Raw genomic sequence first — 15,159 nt, forward strand, 5'->3', positions numbered from 1 at the left:
TTTCAAAATTGCATGACCACAACATACTTTTTTGAAGATGTGCCGTTTTGATTCAAACACAAGCTGCATGCATGATACTTATATTTAAAATGTGTGTGTTGAATTTAGTCAATGTGTACATTTTCCACATTTTCTAAATATTTCAGCAAAAACAATGTTTTCTATTTTTTCCCCTGTTTTTTGGTGGCAACCCTATTTTAGACTTATGTTGGAGGCTCTCAGTTTATCCTACTAACATCTGGCATTTTTTTATACCAAGGAGGGGTGTCTTTAACAGCAGGGGAACAATGTCTCTAAATTGCTGCTATAATGGCAAATGCTTCTTCCAGTTCAGATTCACACTTTAACTCAAACTCCTGACAGATCCCATACTAATAAATACAGGACATTACATAAAACAGCATAAAAAACACTTACACACATATTACACCGTAATTACACCCATGCTGTTACTCCCATGTTATACCAATGATACACCAATATCACAACCCATAATTACACTGTTATACTGTCAAAGGACAGAGGGTGTCGTATTGTCATACTGATATTCTGTACAAACTGTGAAGACCACTGAGACAAATGTAACATTTGTGATTTTGGGCTATATAAATAAACATTGATTGATTGATTGATTATTACACCCACATTATGCATTAATATACCCCTATTACACCCATGTTATACCAATATTAAACCGTAATTACACTACAATTACACCCATTTTAGACATGGACACAGCCTGCCAAATGACTGTATCGCCTAGGACAGTGGTTCCCAACCTAGGGCGCCAATATTGCAGGGCTCAGATGATTTGAGGCCAAATATCATATTTAGACTTTTTTTTTTATTTATTTTTTTTAAAATATAATTGTAACAGAATACATGATTGTCACCAAAAGCCTTGTCTCCACATTACAATAAAATATAAAAAATAATTGATTAATTAATTTGAATAACAATTCAAGTTAGTAGCTAATAAAGGCATAAAAAGACAGAAATGTATAATTTTTTCTTTAATAGAAATGTTTCTTCAGCCCGTAAAGTGTCCAAACCGGGCTTGTCTGGATAAGCTTTTTTTTCAAAAAACATAGTCATTGTCCATGCCGGTTTCAGTTGGATTATTTGTCACAGTTGCTCTGATCGGTCTCCTCCATTTTGTAGATTATTTACGACTTTTGAATCCACGTAAACACATCGGCAAAATCCGGCTTACTTTGAGCATGTGTTTTAAACAGTTTAATCCCTTTGTGAATTGGTTCCACTTGCGCCGTCCTTTAATTTCTTCATTCAGCGGGAATCCAAATGAATTAATCCTGAGTCCAATAACCATCAAAGTCACTCCAATAGTGCTCCTTAATTAAGCTTTCATCCTCCTTTAACAAAATACTTCACATTCATCTAGTTTTTGACAGCAGTTGTAGCATTTTTGAGACTTTTAAACTGTAATTAACGCTGTAATTAACGCTGAAAAGTAATGTACACAATCTACAGAATAAAATATAGAATGAAGTGGATGATGAATAAACAGTGAGGGGTATGAATACACTAGATATACACAGCAGCCTGTGAGCAGTATGAACAGTGTGTATGAATACACTAGATATACTGTATATCTAGTTTTCACAACCTGCTAATACTTTCAGTAAAACTGACACAAAACAACAACAAACTTTTGCCGAGCCAATTGGAGTTTCATCAGCAGCACGGGGTAAAAACCACCAATGAGCGCTCAGCTCGAGATACCAGCAAGTCAAGCATTTCACTTCCGCAGCCCGTGGAGAGGAACTGGGCCGCCTCGCCTCGCTCTCAAGTCTGCGGACGTCTTTGTCCCACGAGATTTCGACGTCTCATGTAGGCGAGCCTCCAGAGCAAGTCGGACAAAATGATTAACCATCATGCAACGCACTAGCAAGACGTTGATCGCAACTGCACAGGTCTCGCTTGTCTCAAACAAGCCTACTCTCTCCAGTACTGGTTAGCTCTGAGTGTTAGCGATGCTTGCTAATGTAAACAAGACCAAATTACCTCCAAAACAGGTCGGGCATTGATTCTGATAGAGAGTTTCTGATAGTGCTGTGGGTCCACCACGTGGGTGCAAATCTGGATCAGCTCCGTTGTACCACCGTTTTCAGAGGTTTGCGCACCGAGGACAAGAGAGAGGGGTTTATTTTCTGACACACCGGGGACACATATTTATGTATAAAATACATCAAAAAGTGCATTTTTCATGATAGGAGACCTTTAAGTGAATATATGCATCTGCCCTATAAAAAAGTAATACAAAATACACAAGTTTACTTAGACCATGACGAAAATGTTATCCTTTCATTAAAAAAGCAGATGAGATTTAGTGGAATCAAAGTTGCTTTTTGTTTTATAATGTTGGAGGTGAAGTGAATTCCATGAAATGTAAGAAGCAACCGTAAGGGTCGGTCTACAGATGGTGGCTTTTCCTGCGGTACTTTGCTCTCCTGCTGCTTTTCAATTAGTGCCGATAACCACCTCAACAAAACAACAGGTGATTTGTGTTACGGCCTCAATTATGTCTTTATGACCTGCATGGAACGGAAGATAGGAGCCCTGCGGCAAAGGTACGCCTCCCCCTCCACCTCATAAACTTGGCTGCTACTGGACAAGTTCACATCTTTCTGTATACTAGTTAACAGTCCTTGGACCAGCCTACTCCTCTCATGGTGTTTACGGCAACTAATTAAATAATATTCCATTTGTATTATGACTTAAATGTTATACAGCTAACAGTCTTCAGACTGAAAACAACAACCTATTTATCTCTAGCCCCAGGACAATAGACTAAGTAATGCAAAGTAAATAAATGGCACTCAAGGGCTATAAAGATGTATCATTTGAAACGCTTGGACAAGGAACACTCACTTGTGTGGTCAATCAACCAGCCACAAAGAGCATGGTTGATTCATAGTATGTATGCACGATAACTAGAAACATTTTGCCTTTCATGTTAGATGGATAATCTGTCAGACAGCGACAGAGGGAGAAATGATGAGTCTTTGAGACCTGCATTGATTACAAAAGGTCAACTGTACAATTAGTTGATCAACCAAAAAATACTCAACTATTTTGATTGTCAGTTCATGGACATTTTCATGCTGCTATCAGCCTCTCCAAGGCCCTGATCACAACTGGCATTAACAAGCACCTCCATATGCATTGTTGATGTTCTCAAGCAATGTACTTCCTAGCCTGCCAGCATTTAAGAGAAAGAGAAAAAGACACACACACACACACACACACACACACAATGAGGTAACTAGAGGTAACCAGACCCCACTCTTTCGATCTTAACCAAGTCCTTACCTAACACCATGGTCATGTAGCGCTCCTCCACGCCCGCCTCCAGCAGCAGGGGGGGCACGTATGTGATCCCAGCTGCCACGCAGATCTCCAGGCCACAGGTCAGGGAGTTCAGCAGGACGAGACGCCACTGAGACCTCCATCCAGGCATATTTACAGCGGCTGGCTCGCCTTTCCTCTCCTCTGGGATGAACACTAGTGGGGGCAGGGGAGGGGGTAGGCACCCGGGCAGGGGCGAGCGAGGGATCGTGGAGAGGCAGATGGTTACCCGCTGGGACGAGAGGGCTGTCGGGGAGGGACAGCAGCAAAGACACGTGGATGTCTCGGATGACCTGAAGGATTCATCCTCTTCTCAGCATTCTGTATCTGAAGAGCGGGGGAGGAGAGAAAAATACACTTTTAACTATTTTTGAACAACAAGGTAAAGCGACAAAAAACTAGCAACAGCCCCAAGGATATACAGGGCTTGGCAATAATTCATTAATATACCATTATTGTGACATAAGGATTTGTAGTGAAGTTTGTAATCTGGCACAAAAAGAGGCCTTTTTCCATTTCTGTGACCTGCACTACAGTCAAATTATGTAATTCTCTGAATTTACAGAACAGCTCAACCGTGCTTTTTTGCCTTTAATCACTAAGTCATGATATCCACATTGTTGATTATTATAAATCAAATAAAAGCTGGTAATATTTAAGAAAGAAAAAAAATAGTGAACTCTTCAGTATCGTCACAATATTGATAAAAGTATTTGATCAAAAACATTAGATTTCCTCCATATCACCCAGCCCTCAAATGAGACGGATGTGTTCTCAGAGCTCCTCACTAACAGCTTCAGGACAGCAGGGGAAACAACAGGCAGACAGACGAGATGAGTCAGCTGGAGCGACGTTGCAAACACACCGAACCGTTTGCCAAGAGAATCCTTTTTTCCACTGCTGCTTTTCCTGCCTTTATTTAAGTCTCAAATGAGAGGTTTCAAAGATAAACCTTTAGAAAAAGGGACATCATTTTCCCATCTCTCCCTACTACATGGACCTTTCCCTTCTTCATAATAACACAAGTATTAGTGGGAGCCTTTCCTTGGCTGACCCTGTCGTTATCTGTATTATTAAGCTCTGATTGGAGAGTCCTCCATTCTAGAATATGTAACAGATTACTACCATTGTTCAGCTGAGTGCGTCTGAGAAAGTCTTTAGCCCCTGAAAAGATTCTAGAAAGACAATAAGAAAAATGGGAGAAGAATGATATTAAACGTGTTGTTATGTTTGGCCAGATACAAGAACAATGACAACAAAGTCACTATGTTGTCAAGGTGATGTGAAGTCAGGGGTTGAGCTGCATCCAATCACATGAGCTTACCCCTAACCCTGTAACAAAAAACCCAAGGTAAATCACAACAGCCTGTCCTCGTTATTTTCTGCACTCTATCCCACAATGACAGACAAGTCAACCACACATTGTAGGATCATTTTCTCCAGTGGCAATAGCTGACATTCTCGATTACATACGGTATTGTCAAAATGTCATATGTTCATCCTATCTCTGTTCTCCCACCCCCAATTATAGACTTCAATTCAACTCATATTCAGCTGAAGGAGAGAGGCTGGACTTTCATTCTAAAGACACAAAGATCTGGGTGCCTCCACTGTGTGCATTCAGTGAAAAGTCAGACCAAGATTTCCGACATCGTCATCCGACATCGTCATCCACCAGCGGAGACGAAACGGGTCGTATCCGCTACAGCTCTCTATCTTATAGACGGTTCGGCCACATGAGGCCGACAGGGAAACGCAGATAACGATAACGGGTCCCAAGGTGGGTAGATCTGCGGACGCAACGCTCTGGGGGGCCAAACGGCTCTGTGTCTACGCCCTATACGATCGTTTCCCGATAACGTTGAAGTAATAGCCCCACCTCTGCTGCTCACTGCTGCTACAGATGTTACAGATGTTAGTGCAAAATCTACAGCTCCTCTATCACAACCATCAGCCGGCAGTGGCTCAGTCAGTAGGGGCTTGGACTGTGAGCCGTAGGGTCGCCGGTTCAAGTCCCCGACCAGTCCATGGAGTGTGGACTGCTACTTGGAGAGGGCCCAGTTCACCTCCTGCCCTGCCGTGGTGCCCTTGAGCAAGGCACCAGACCTCCCCCTTCCCCCCTCACTCCCTGGGCGCTGTACAATAGCTGCCCACTGCTCCTAGTACTAGACTCCTGGTACTAGGATGGGTTAAAAGCAGAGAACACATTTCACTGTGTGTGCTGTGTGCTCTGCATGTGTTACCATTAAAAGAGGGTTTCATCCCTCCCAATTCTATTCTCTACAAGTGGACATGGAGAACTACATGAACTACATGTTGCTAAATCCACCGCGGAGAATAAACAGAAGGGCAACCAGGCAACCATGGCAACCATGCTCGGGGGGTCTTCTTCGCTGCTTTTGGTGTATGTTGTGGCGGAAGTACAGCACCACTTACAGGCCCGGCATCTACTAGAGCGTCTCCAGCGGATCGGAATACTTTTTTGATATCGAATTCGGTTCGTTATTGTCTCCGTGTGGCTCCAGCCTAAAGCGGGAAGAGCAGGAACAGTCAGAGCAGCCACAGGAACAACAAGGTGCTATATTTGCATTTGGTGTGACATTTCTCAGCAAATGCTTCCCATCTGTTGTCTCTGAGCAAAATATAAATGGATTTCATCTCCAGTGAGATGTCACAGAAATGTGCTCAGATCAATAAATGAAGAGACAGAACAGATGATGTACTGTTTCCTCAAGGAACTAGAGTTGCTTCTTACAGCATAGTACGACTTAAATGTTGTAGTTTAACACCACTAGCACAAAATACTGTCATCAGCAACGTTAGAAAAAGTACTCTAATTTTTTACTTGAGTAAAAGTAGCAATACTAGTGTAAAAATACTCAGTTAGAAGGAGAAGTCCTGTATTCATAATTGTACTTAAGTCAAATAAAAAGGTTTTATCATAAAAAATGCAAAATGGCCATTTTAAGCACCAGATATTTTGAAATTATTTTATAAAATTGTTGGTTTATGTGTTGATCGTGGGGTTTATTTGAATTTATTTATACACTTCTGAGTAGCTTAACCTACAGAATTATATTATAATTTGCGTTGACTTGTGTTATTAATAAAACATTTAAATAAACACAAATTATAAAATAATATTATAGGAGTAAAACTGTTTTCAAGTACTTGAGTAAAAAGACTTACATTACATCATCAGGCATACTCTTGAGTTGTGCACATTGTTATGATCAAATATGTAAACTGATTTCCATCAGTGATGCTATCAGAGGTTCTGCAGCAGTCACATTCCCAGCTCGGTCATTATGAGTCCTTTGATACATGCTCTTTGAGGGTGCAAAGGACAAAGCGACAGTGTTGGAGCAGTGCCCTGGGTCACTGGGAGAGAGGACCATTTCACACCCGTCAGATCCCATTCCCACCCAGCCTGGGCTCTCTGAAAGGCACCCATCGGGGGACCAGCCTTCGCCCCTACGGCCTGTCTGGCCAACATAACCCCCTGCCAAAATATTCTCAGTGTGTATGTGTACATTCCCCCTCCCTCTCACTCTTCTCTGCATTTCTTCCTCATCCTTCCCCGAGCCCTGGGGTCAGCTCCGTCTCTGACCTGCATTCTAAAAGTACCCTTTTGACATATCTGTCCACGACTGGTCATGCCTTTGTGGTTTAGAATCTCAGTAAGAATGCTTTCTATTGGAGCCCCAGCTGACTTACTGTCAGAAGTTCTCACTGAAAACAGAAGCCCCCCCCCCCGGTGGCACGAATACAGAAATCTGATTTGTCTACTCCAGCGGCTGCGGCTTGTCTGCACGCCTACCCAAATGCAAGTTAGATTCCAGGGTTTTGTCAATTGAATGTTTGCTTGAGTCTTGACCCGTATGGCGCGGGAAGGACGCGAGAGATGAAAGATGGTGGCAAGAGGAGAAAAGTGAGAGCAGCTCACAGACACATTCATAAGTCCATTTATCCACCTCAAAGTCAAACATACAAATAAAAATCCATTTGTTTGTTTGAAATATGGTGCTCTTAAGCCAATCCAATGTTTGTGGCATTGGCTAAAACAGAACAGAGCTCTCCAGCTTGCGTTTTAGGGAGGGAGGAGAGAAACGGGCACACACTGGCAACCCACACAGTCATTCCACCACTCACTTAATGACACCTCTGACTCGGCAATGGATTCCAGTCATGCCCTTCATCGTCTTCCCATAGCCTCTGAGGCTCAGACACATGCACACTGTTAGACAAACGGATCTTCGTGTCACCTTATGTGTTTAAACTCTACAATCTGAGCCTTGGGGGTGAGAAGAGGGAGTGATGTGGGCAGTGGGCTGCTTTTGTCAGCCCTCCCACTGCTCCATTACCATGCCCCATTCAGCCGCAGGCCCCCCAAAAATCGCTCCTAATGACTCTGAGCAGTATTCTTACAATACAAAACGGCCTTTGTACACATTGTGCCAGAGAGAGTCATTTGATATAGTGGGGTATCAAGTCCATTTCCAAGTCTTTTATTAACGCAGTGTTCAAATAGATGGTAGGCTTTATAGAGTGTGTGTGTGTGTGTGTGTGTGTGTGTGTGTGTGTGTGTGTGTGTGTGTGTGTGTGTGTGTGTGTGTGTGTGTGTGTGTGTGTGTGTGTGTGTGTGTGTGTGTGTGTGTGTGTGTGTGTGTGTGTGTGTGTGTGTGTGGTTGGATGGGCAGGGGTGGGGGGTCTCACAGCAGACAGCAGGGTTTTGGGGAGAGAAGAGGGAAATGAATTGCTCTGAGATGACATCAGAACCACAAGCACGGTGGATGTGTGCAGAAACCTCAGGAGGAGCTCTGGTTGTGTTTGGCTCAGGCTGAATGGCTGCAGCACTATGGCCATTCTTCCTTTTGAGTTCCGGCACAATAATGGACCCGGCCCTCTGCATTTATACACACTGCTTCCCTGGCTTACTTCCTGCAAACCTTCATTGTGGCTCTCCTTCTCTGCTCGCTGAATAACACCAACAAGTTAAGATGGAGCAAATCCTAATGAACGCTGCCAACAATGCTGCCATAATATCACTAGCTCAGCAGTTGTAAGCGATGCCAATTTGGCATTGTCGTGGAGGTCATGGGAATGATGTTGAGCTTACAGGTTTCTTCTAGACAAAGTCCTCAGCATGTCCTCTGATATAAATGCCTGATCTCAGAACTGACAAACAATACAAGTCGTAATAAACAGACCTGTGCACAAACTCAAACTCATATGTAAAACATCTTTTACCTGGATTAACTAAAATCCCTGTTTACACTTTCAGTCCCACTCAGCACCAAGAAATATTCACCTTGCATCCTCCAGGTAAAGGTGACCGCTAGCTAGCATCGAACACAATGACCACGTGCGTTATGGTGTACCTGTGTGTGTGTGTGTGTGTGTGTGTGTGTGTGTGTGTGTGTGTGTGTGTGTGTGTGTGTGTGTGTGTGTGTGTGTGTGTGTGTGTGTGTGTGTGTGTGTGTGTGTGTGTGTGTGTGTGTGTGTGTGTGTGTGTGTGTGTGTGTGTGTGTGTGTGTGTGTGTGTGTGTGTGTGTGTGTGTGTATGCGTGTAGCTCAGGCTATGACTGAAGTCAGCAGAAAATCGGGTCACCCTGTTTTTTCCCCTCCAGCTACTTTTATTCTCGTCTGTACCTTTACAAAGCAGTTTCATAGAGCCCTGACACACACACACACTCATTTGTTTGTTACTTATGCAAATGTCCATGCATTTGCATTTAATCTAAACTCCATGTCGACTTTGTATGCAAACTCAAATGTAGTTGGTGCTATCTGAGATCACGGTTACACTTCAATGACATATCAGCTATTTACAAAGCTTCCCTTTACTATAAATAGATAATGTGTGTGTTTGTGTAGGGGTGCAAACACGTGCATCTGGCCACAGCAAATGTTGCACACTACCTGACCCATCAGCCTTTATCGTTGGTGCAAAGCTATGCTGAGGGAGCTCTCTAACCCTGGTTATGATGATTCGGGGAAAACATTGCGGTAATGGGCAGGGATAAAAACGTGCCTTACCTCGTCTGCTGCAGGCCATGTTTGGGATAATTCCATACCCTAAATGTTATGATTAAGTCAAGTTTGGCACAATATGAGATGAGTAAATGCTTGGGGGTTTATTTTAACATAAGAGCAAATATTGTCTTAAAGTAATTGGAACAGTTGGCAGTGTTTGCACATGGAAATGTAAGCATTACCGAAAAAACTTAACATTTTCTGTGCACTTTCGTTTCCAGACCTTTCACCATTCTCCCCTGCCTTTTGGTCCCTCTGCAACTCTCTCCATGTTCATCTTAACCAGCTGTCCCACATCTCTCTTTACCCGTCATCCACATGAGGAGGACACCATCAGACCTCTGGCCTGACTTTCCCAAAGACACTGTTTCCTTCCATCACTCACAGAACTTCTTTAACTTACGTCAATAAAAATGTTCAGTGTTTGATTTGTGCTCTGCCTCTTCTCAATTGAAAGGCAGCCCTGACAGTGCTGACCCTACCACCGCCCCCGCCCCAGCCAGCCTGTAATCTTAAGCCCACATCCGTCACTGTGACCCCTGACCCTGGCTTTCACCGCAAATCATGTGACCAACCTTACATTTCAAAGACAGCGCAAGCATGCGGACGGCTGCCTGCTGCTAGTATTCTCCTCCTGTACGTTGCTACCTAGAGAATGAAAAGTTAACCTGTTGCCAGTTATTTTAAAGTTGTGCTTCGGGAAAGAAAATGCGATATAAGGACATCAATCATGTGATGGAGAGGGAAAGACAACCTCGTCTTATTTCTGGAAGGCCTAATGACACCCTTTGCTGTGCCAAAATGTGAAGTGCTCTTTCCATCTCTGAACCTAATTAGGCCGATGACTCAGATCAAGTCCCCTAAGTTTAAAAGACGAATAGTTCATGTCTCCTGAGAGAGAAATGCGTTCAGTGTTTTCAAATTCATTTTAGGATGTCATTTATGGTTATAGGAGGGAAGACTATTATCAAAGCAATCATTAGATGTCCTTCATTCACAACATAGCAATTCCCCAGAACTGTTTAAAAAAGTATCCAAACACAAAAGGATTGAGTATCTGCTTATCCCAAGGACAGCAAATCCACGCAGGAAAACACACACAAACACCCACACAAAACGCACGTATCAGGGGTACGTTGGAGGAATGCAGGCTAGGTTTGGCTGCCCTGCTGTGGGATTAGCATGTGTTTGTATCAGTGGATGAACTGAAGGAACCCTCTGTCCACACCAGAGAATGCAAACGGCTACGGCGGCGACCGTTATCATACCGTCCCAATGCAGATAGCACAACAATGGAGTGCAGCAGAGTTCAGCGTTGTAGCCTCTTGTGAGTCAATGTGGCTGATAACGTGCCTCCCCACAGACTGTGGCTCTCCAGTAGCTGAGAACCTTTTGTGTCAAGGTGAAAGGACTAATAGGAGGGAATGCAAACGCTAATGAGTTCCAGTCAACCATGATAAAGACTGTTTACATTTAGTTAATAGAGCAGTCATCATTTTAATTAGGTTTAATCAACAAACAGTTATACTGTAAGATGGTATTTGTGATCAACAGTATGTTGCTACAGGCAAGCATGAAATCCTGTTTATAAAATTGCGTGTGTGCTCTTTTATAGGTATTCAACTAACTCAATTGAACTTACCTATATTATTATTACATATTAGACGCTTTTATCCAAAGCGACTTATATACTCAGTACTGTGGACAATCCCCACAGGAGCAAGTTGGGCTGAAGTGTCTTGCCCAGGGACACAACTACATGCTGGCTGCAGTGGGGTTTGAACCTGTGCCCCCCTGATCCGAACACCAACGCACAACCCACTGCGCCATACGCCTCCCTCCATCTAAAAATGATGTTTGTATTTTAAGTCAATAATATATATTTACTTACTTTCATTCTAGCCAAATGTAAGGGAAATGTTCCTATGATCATGATAAGGTAAGCACTTTTCAGTTCAATGTGGCTTGAATTCCACTTTCCATTAAAAGAGAAACAGCTGACCTTTAACTACCATTAGCTGTCACAAAACGGAGGTTCAGGTCATCTCATACGCTACAACGAGCTCATCACATTCAGAGGCAATTCATCATGCTTGAATGACAGCAGCTAGAAACCCCAAATGCATGACTAGAAATGTGCCATTACAAAGAAATATGTTTCCTTCAGTTGATTTTATGCTGTGCATTTACACCTCTTGTATTTAACACATTGGGGGAGGACGATAACAGAGTGTGATATAAAAGCAAAAACATGATGAGCCACAAAGGAGTTATTTCACAAAATGATACTCACCAGCCAAAGAAGCGAAGCTCAAAAGTGTAAATGACATCTACAGATTTGCATTGGAGCATCTCATCTATTTTAGCGGCTGATCACACTCCTTATCCAATCAACACACTCCGCTCACTAGCAGAGCACATCTCACTGACTCTGGACCACCTGCTTTAACTCCATGCTCCAGAGTCTGACTCGGTTTTGATCCTGCTTATGTTCTCTCTTATTTAGCCCACCTCTTTTTGCATCCCTCCCATGATTCTCACTCCCTCTCACTTGTGCCTCAGCCTGTTGTAAGGGGGGAATTGGGAAACTCCCAAAGCACATGAGGAATCCTGTCCGTCTGCGTTTGTCTCAAAAAATGACACGTTTCTGCCCCTGATTTGATCTGAAAGAAAAAAATACTAAAACCTTAACCTGTAGCATATTGCAGACACACACACATTTGGGTTTTAACAGGCGCACAAAAGGTGGTTAGAAAAACAAAGCATGAATTGATATAATCTCACAACCCCACCCCTACTCTCACTATCTTTAACCTACCCCTGAAAGTTCTTTATTATAGCCCCTGACCCAGTATCATGTTCAGCCGCCCTATCAGGGCCGGGCCAGCACTCCCCCCTCTCTCATTACCTCCCCCCCTGCAGCCTAGTCTTAGTTAAGCCCATACTCCTGCATGACTGCTTGTCCATGGACTGCTTTAACCCTTTTCCTGGTTCACCAGCTCAGCCAGCAATAAGCCTATTTGAGTAGACACGTACATGCACACAGCGCATACTTACACCCAAGATTGTTTGCACGCATACACACACACACACACACACACACACACACACACAATCACTCAACCCCCGGCTGGCTGCCATGTCAGTACCCCACCCCACGCCTGGAGGCCAGGACCAGCCCTCTGTAGAAAGGCTTTTAATTAGATAACAGTGAGAAGGGAAAAAAAGTGGAGCGGAGGGAGCTCTAGAATGGGGAGGGTGGTTAATGGTGGGAGGGGAGGGGTGTCCAGTAATGCCATTAGACTAGGGCAGGCTTTAAGGAATCCCTGTTTCTGGAGCCCAGAGGCAGATCAATATGAAGACAGAGTGGAGAGCGGCTGCTGGCAGCTTCCTCTCTGCAACAGGAGCGGCTTGCCTGGAATTAAGAGAATTCTGAAAATCCCTTTTTGGAGAAAAGCCTGGCCCGACCTGCTCAGCGTGGACTTTGCTGTCCTCACTCACCGAATATGTCTTACCCCTTTAAAAATCTTTTGTCGGGATAAATCCTGAACATAAACAAGCGCACACAAAACTAATAATGTCCTTCCTTGTAGAGATATATTATATCAACAGTGTGCAATCACACACCCCAAGTACAAATATGCATATATTTAAGCGCACACACTCCTAGTTGTCTATTAATTAACTAGTAATGGAAAACTGCAAAATAAAATAAAAAGGTATTCACATTAGGGCTGCACGATTTGGGGAAATAATGTAATTGCGATTTTTCCGACAGATATTGCGATTGCGATTTGATTTGCGATATTTGTTTTGAAGCGACCCAATGGAAGTTTATTGTAAAATGCGGCCATATCTCCGGCTAGGAAGGTCGTATCAACATGCTCCCGTCTCTAGCACCCCCGCAGCCCGAGCTACAAGTGAAAGAACTAAACTTACATGAAACTTCCGTTGGGTTGCTTTAAAGTCAAGCTTCAGTTTAAGATTCACCCTGTAATAGAAACATGTGATGGAGCATCACTAACCTGACTCAGACGGTTTGTTTCACCAAACCATCTAGGAAAGCTCCATTGGAAGCTATTTGGAAAGGGCAGGCACTTTCAAAAATACTTGGCAGGTGATTGGATCAATCTGTCTATCACCTTCTATCATGGGCTACTTCTGATTGGTTAACATTAACAATGGCTGTTACATGTGGAGCACAGCACTTCTGGTTGGTGTGGATAACTGACACACAAGACGAACAAACAACAAAACAAACAACAACAAAGGATTTGCAGGCTTTGCGATTTGATAATTGCATCATTTAAAATCGTGATTTCGATTAAAAATCGATTAATCGTTCAGCCCTAATTCACATGACGTGTGGAGTTTTTCAGACAAATCTACTTCCCCAACCATCCGACAGCTCTTTCTACCAAAGGCTCTGTTGATACATACAATTATCCTGCCCCAGAACCTTTCAAATCTTCAAATTGTTGTTCTCAGATATTTGTTAACATAGTGTACTTGACTTTAGCTTTTGCTAGAGATGCTTTAGCAATCTGGGCAGGCGCGGAAGGCTTTAATTCCACGTTAGCCTTTCCACAAACCAGACTTTCTTCAGCACTGGCCATCCCTACGTGCCCATAATAAGCTACAACACACTGCTCTCCGCTTTGATAAACCAAGGAAACCAAAACAGTGTGTCAGAAATAGAATTCAGGGGCCACTTCTCTTGGCATAGCAGCAGGATCCCAATAAAGCCTGAATGTCACCCACATTACACACAGCAAGAAGGATGAGACAGATCAATCACTCATTGTGTGCTCTCCCAGCAAATTAACCTTTAAGTAAATACGTGACGTTGATGCTTAAACACAGAGCTTCTACACATACATAGCTTTTAACATGTAGCGCCCTCAGGATTAGCACTACTCCAACTGCCATAAGAGCACATGACAGTTAACAGTCTCCAGGAGTTATCTATACTAGGACATAAGATAGATTGTCCAAGAGTCTTCTGTAGTCCCTAAAGGCTCAAGAATCCTATCAGTGTTTTTTTATTTACGCAGGGCCATCTGTTGCACACCGCCACAGGACTGTCTCAACTACCTCGCTATTATTTATAATGAAAATGTAATTATGCAATGTTGAATCGATCCTTTAAGCTGCACCAAGAAGCAAACATGGTGCATCCCAGGCCTGCACAGAACTGCTTAACATGTTTGTTCCTGCGCCTGAGAAGAGAAGAACAACTCGTAGCAACAAAGATAACTTCGCTTTCTAGGGTTTTTCCTGCGTACCGAATTTCAGGACGGAAACATGTGACACTTTTTAAATCTTAATGAAAATTAGACACGTGTCGAGATATGCAGGGTTTTCCCCAAAGAATGCAGTTTCTATTCTGATATGGCTGTGCATATATGTAGTTAGTTTAATTAATGTAGACATTCATAAAAAGAATAACCTAGGAAGCACCTATTTTCACAACAGCACAACATATGCTCTGACTGTACATATTTTATCTCATTTCAAACAACAGTTAAATAATACATATAAGCATCACATAACTACGCCGAGATTTCATTTAAACCCTTTTAAATCAAATGTAGTTAGATGTGACATCTGACATAGCATTAAGTAAGCGTAAGCGCAGACAGATTCAGACTACTCAGACGATGATAAGAGGAATGAGTGGAATTCTGAAATGGCAGCAAGACCATAAAAACAGTGGTGAAGCAAAAATGACAGAACAAGATCGGGGTCTGAAAC

The 15,159-nt window shown here is 43.0% G+C and overlaps 1 protein-coding gene across 2 annotated transcripts in view; it reads right to left on the reverse strand.

Moving 5' to 3' along the window:
- The window catches only part of LOC307038692 (solute carrier family 45 member 3), a 34,702-nt gene that overhangs the window by 11,020 nt on the left and 8,523 nt on the right, over positions 1 to 15,159 (reverse strand). The window contains exons 1-2 of one of the 2 annotated variants that reach the window (XM_079680302.1): positions 11,699 to 11,865; positions 3,334 to 3,696 (exon numbers count right to left, since the gene is read on the reverse strand). In XM_079680302.1, coding sequence (XP_079536428.1) covers positions 3,334 to 3,481 — 148 coding nt within the window. In that variant the 5' untranslated portion in view covers positions 3,482 to 3,696; positions 11,699 to 11,865. Of the gene's footprint in view, positions 1 to 3,333; positions 3,697 to 11,698; positions 11,866 to 15,159 lie in introns of those variants that run through there. The other variant, XM_079680301.1, reaches the window with a different exon arrangement.

This window comes from Notothenia rossii (assembly GCF_949606895.1).
Source record: "Notothenia rossii genome assembly, chromosome: 5".
Classification (NCBI taxonomy): domain Eukaryota; kingdom Metazoa; phylum Chordata; class Actinopteri; order Perciformes; family Nototheniidae; genus Notothenia; species Notothenia rossii.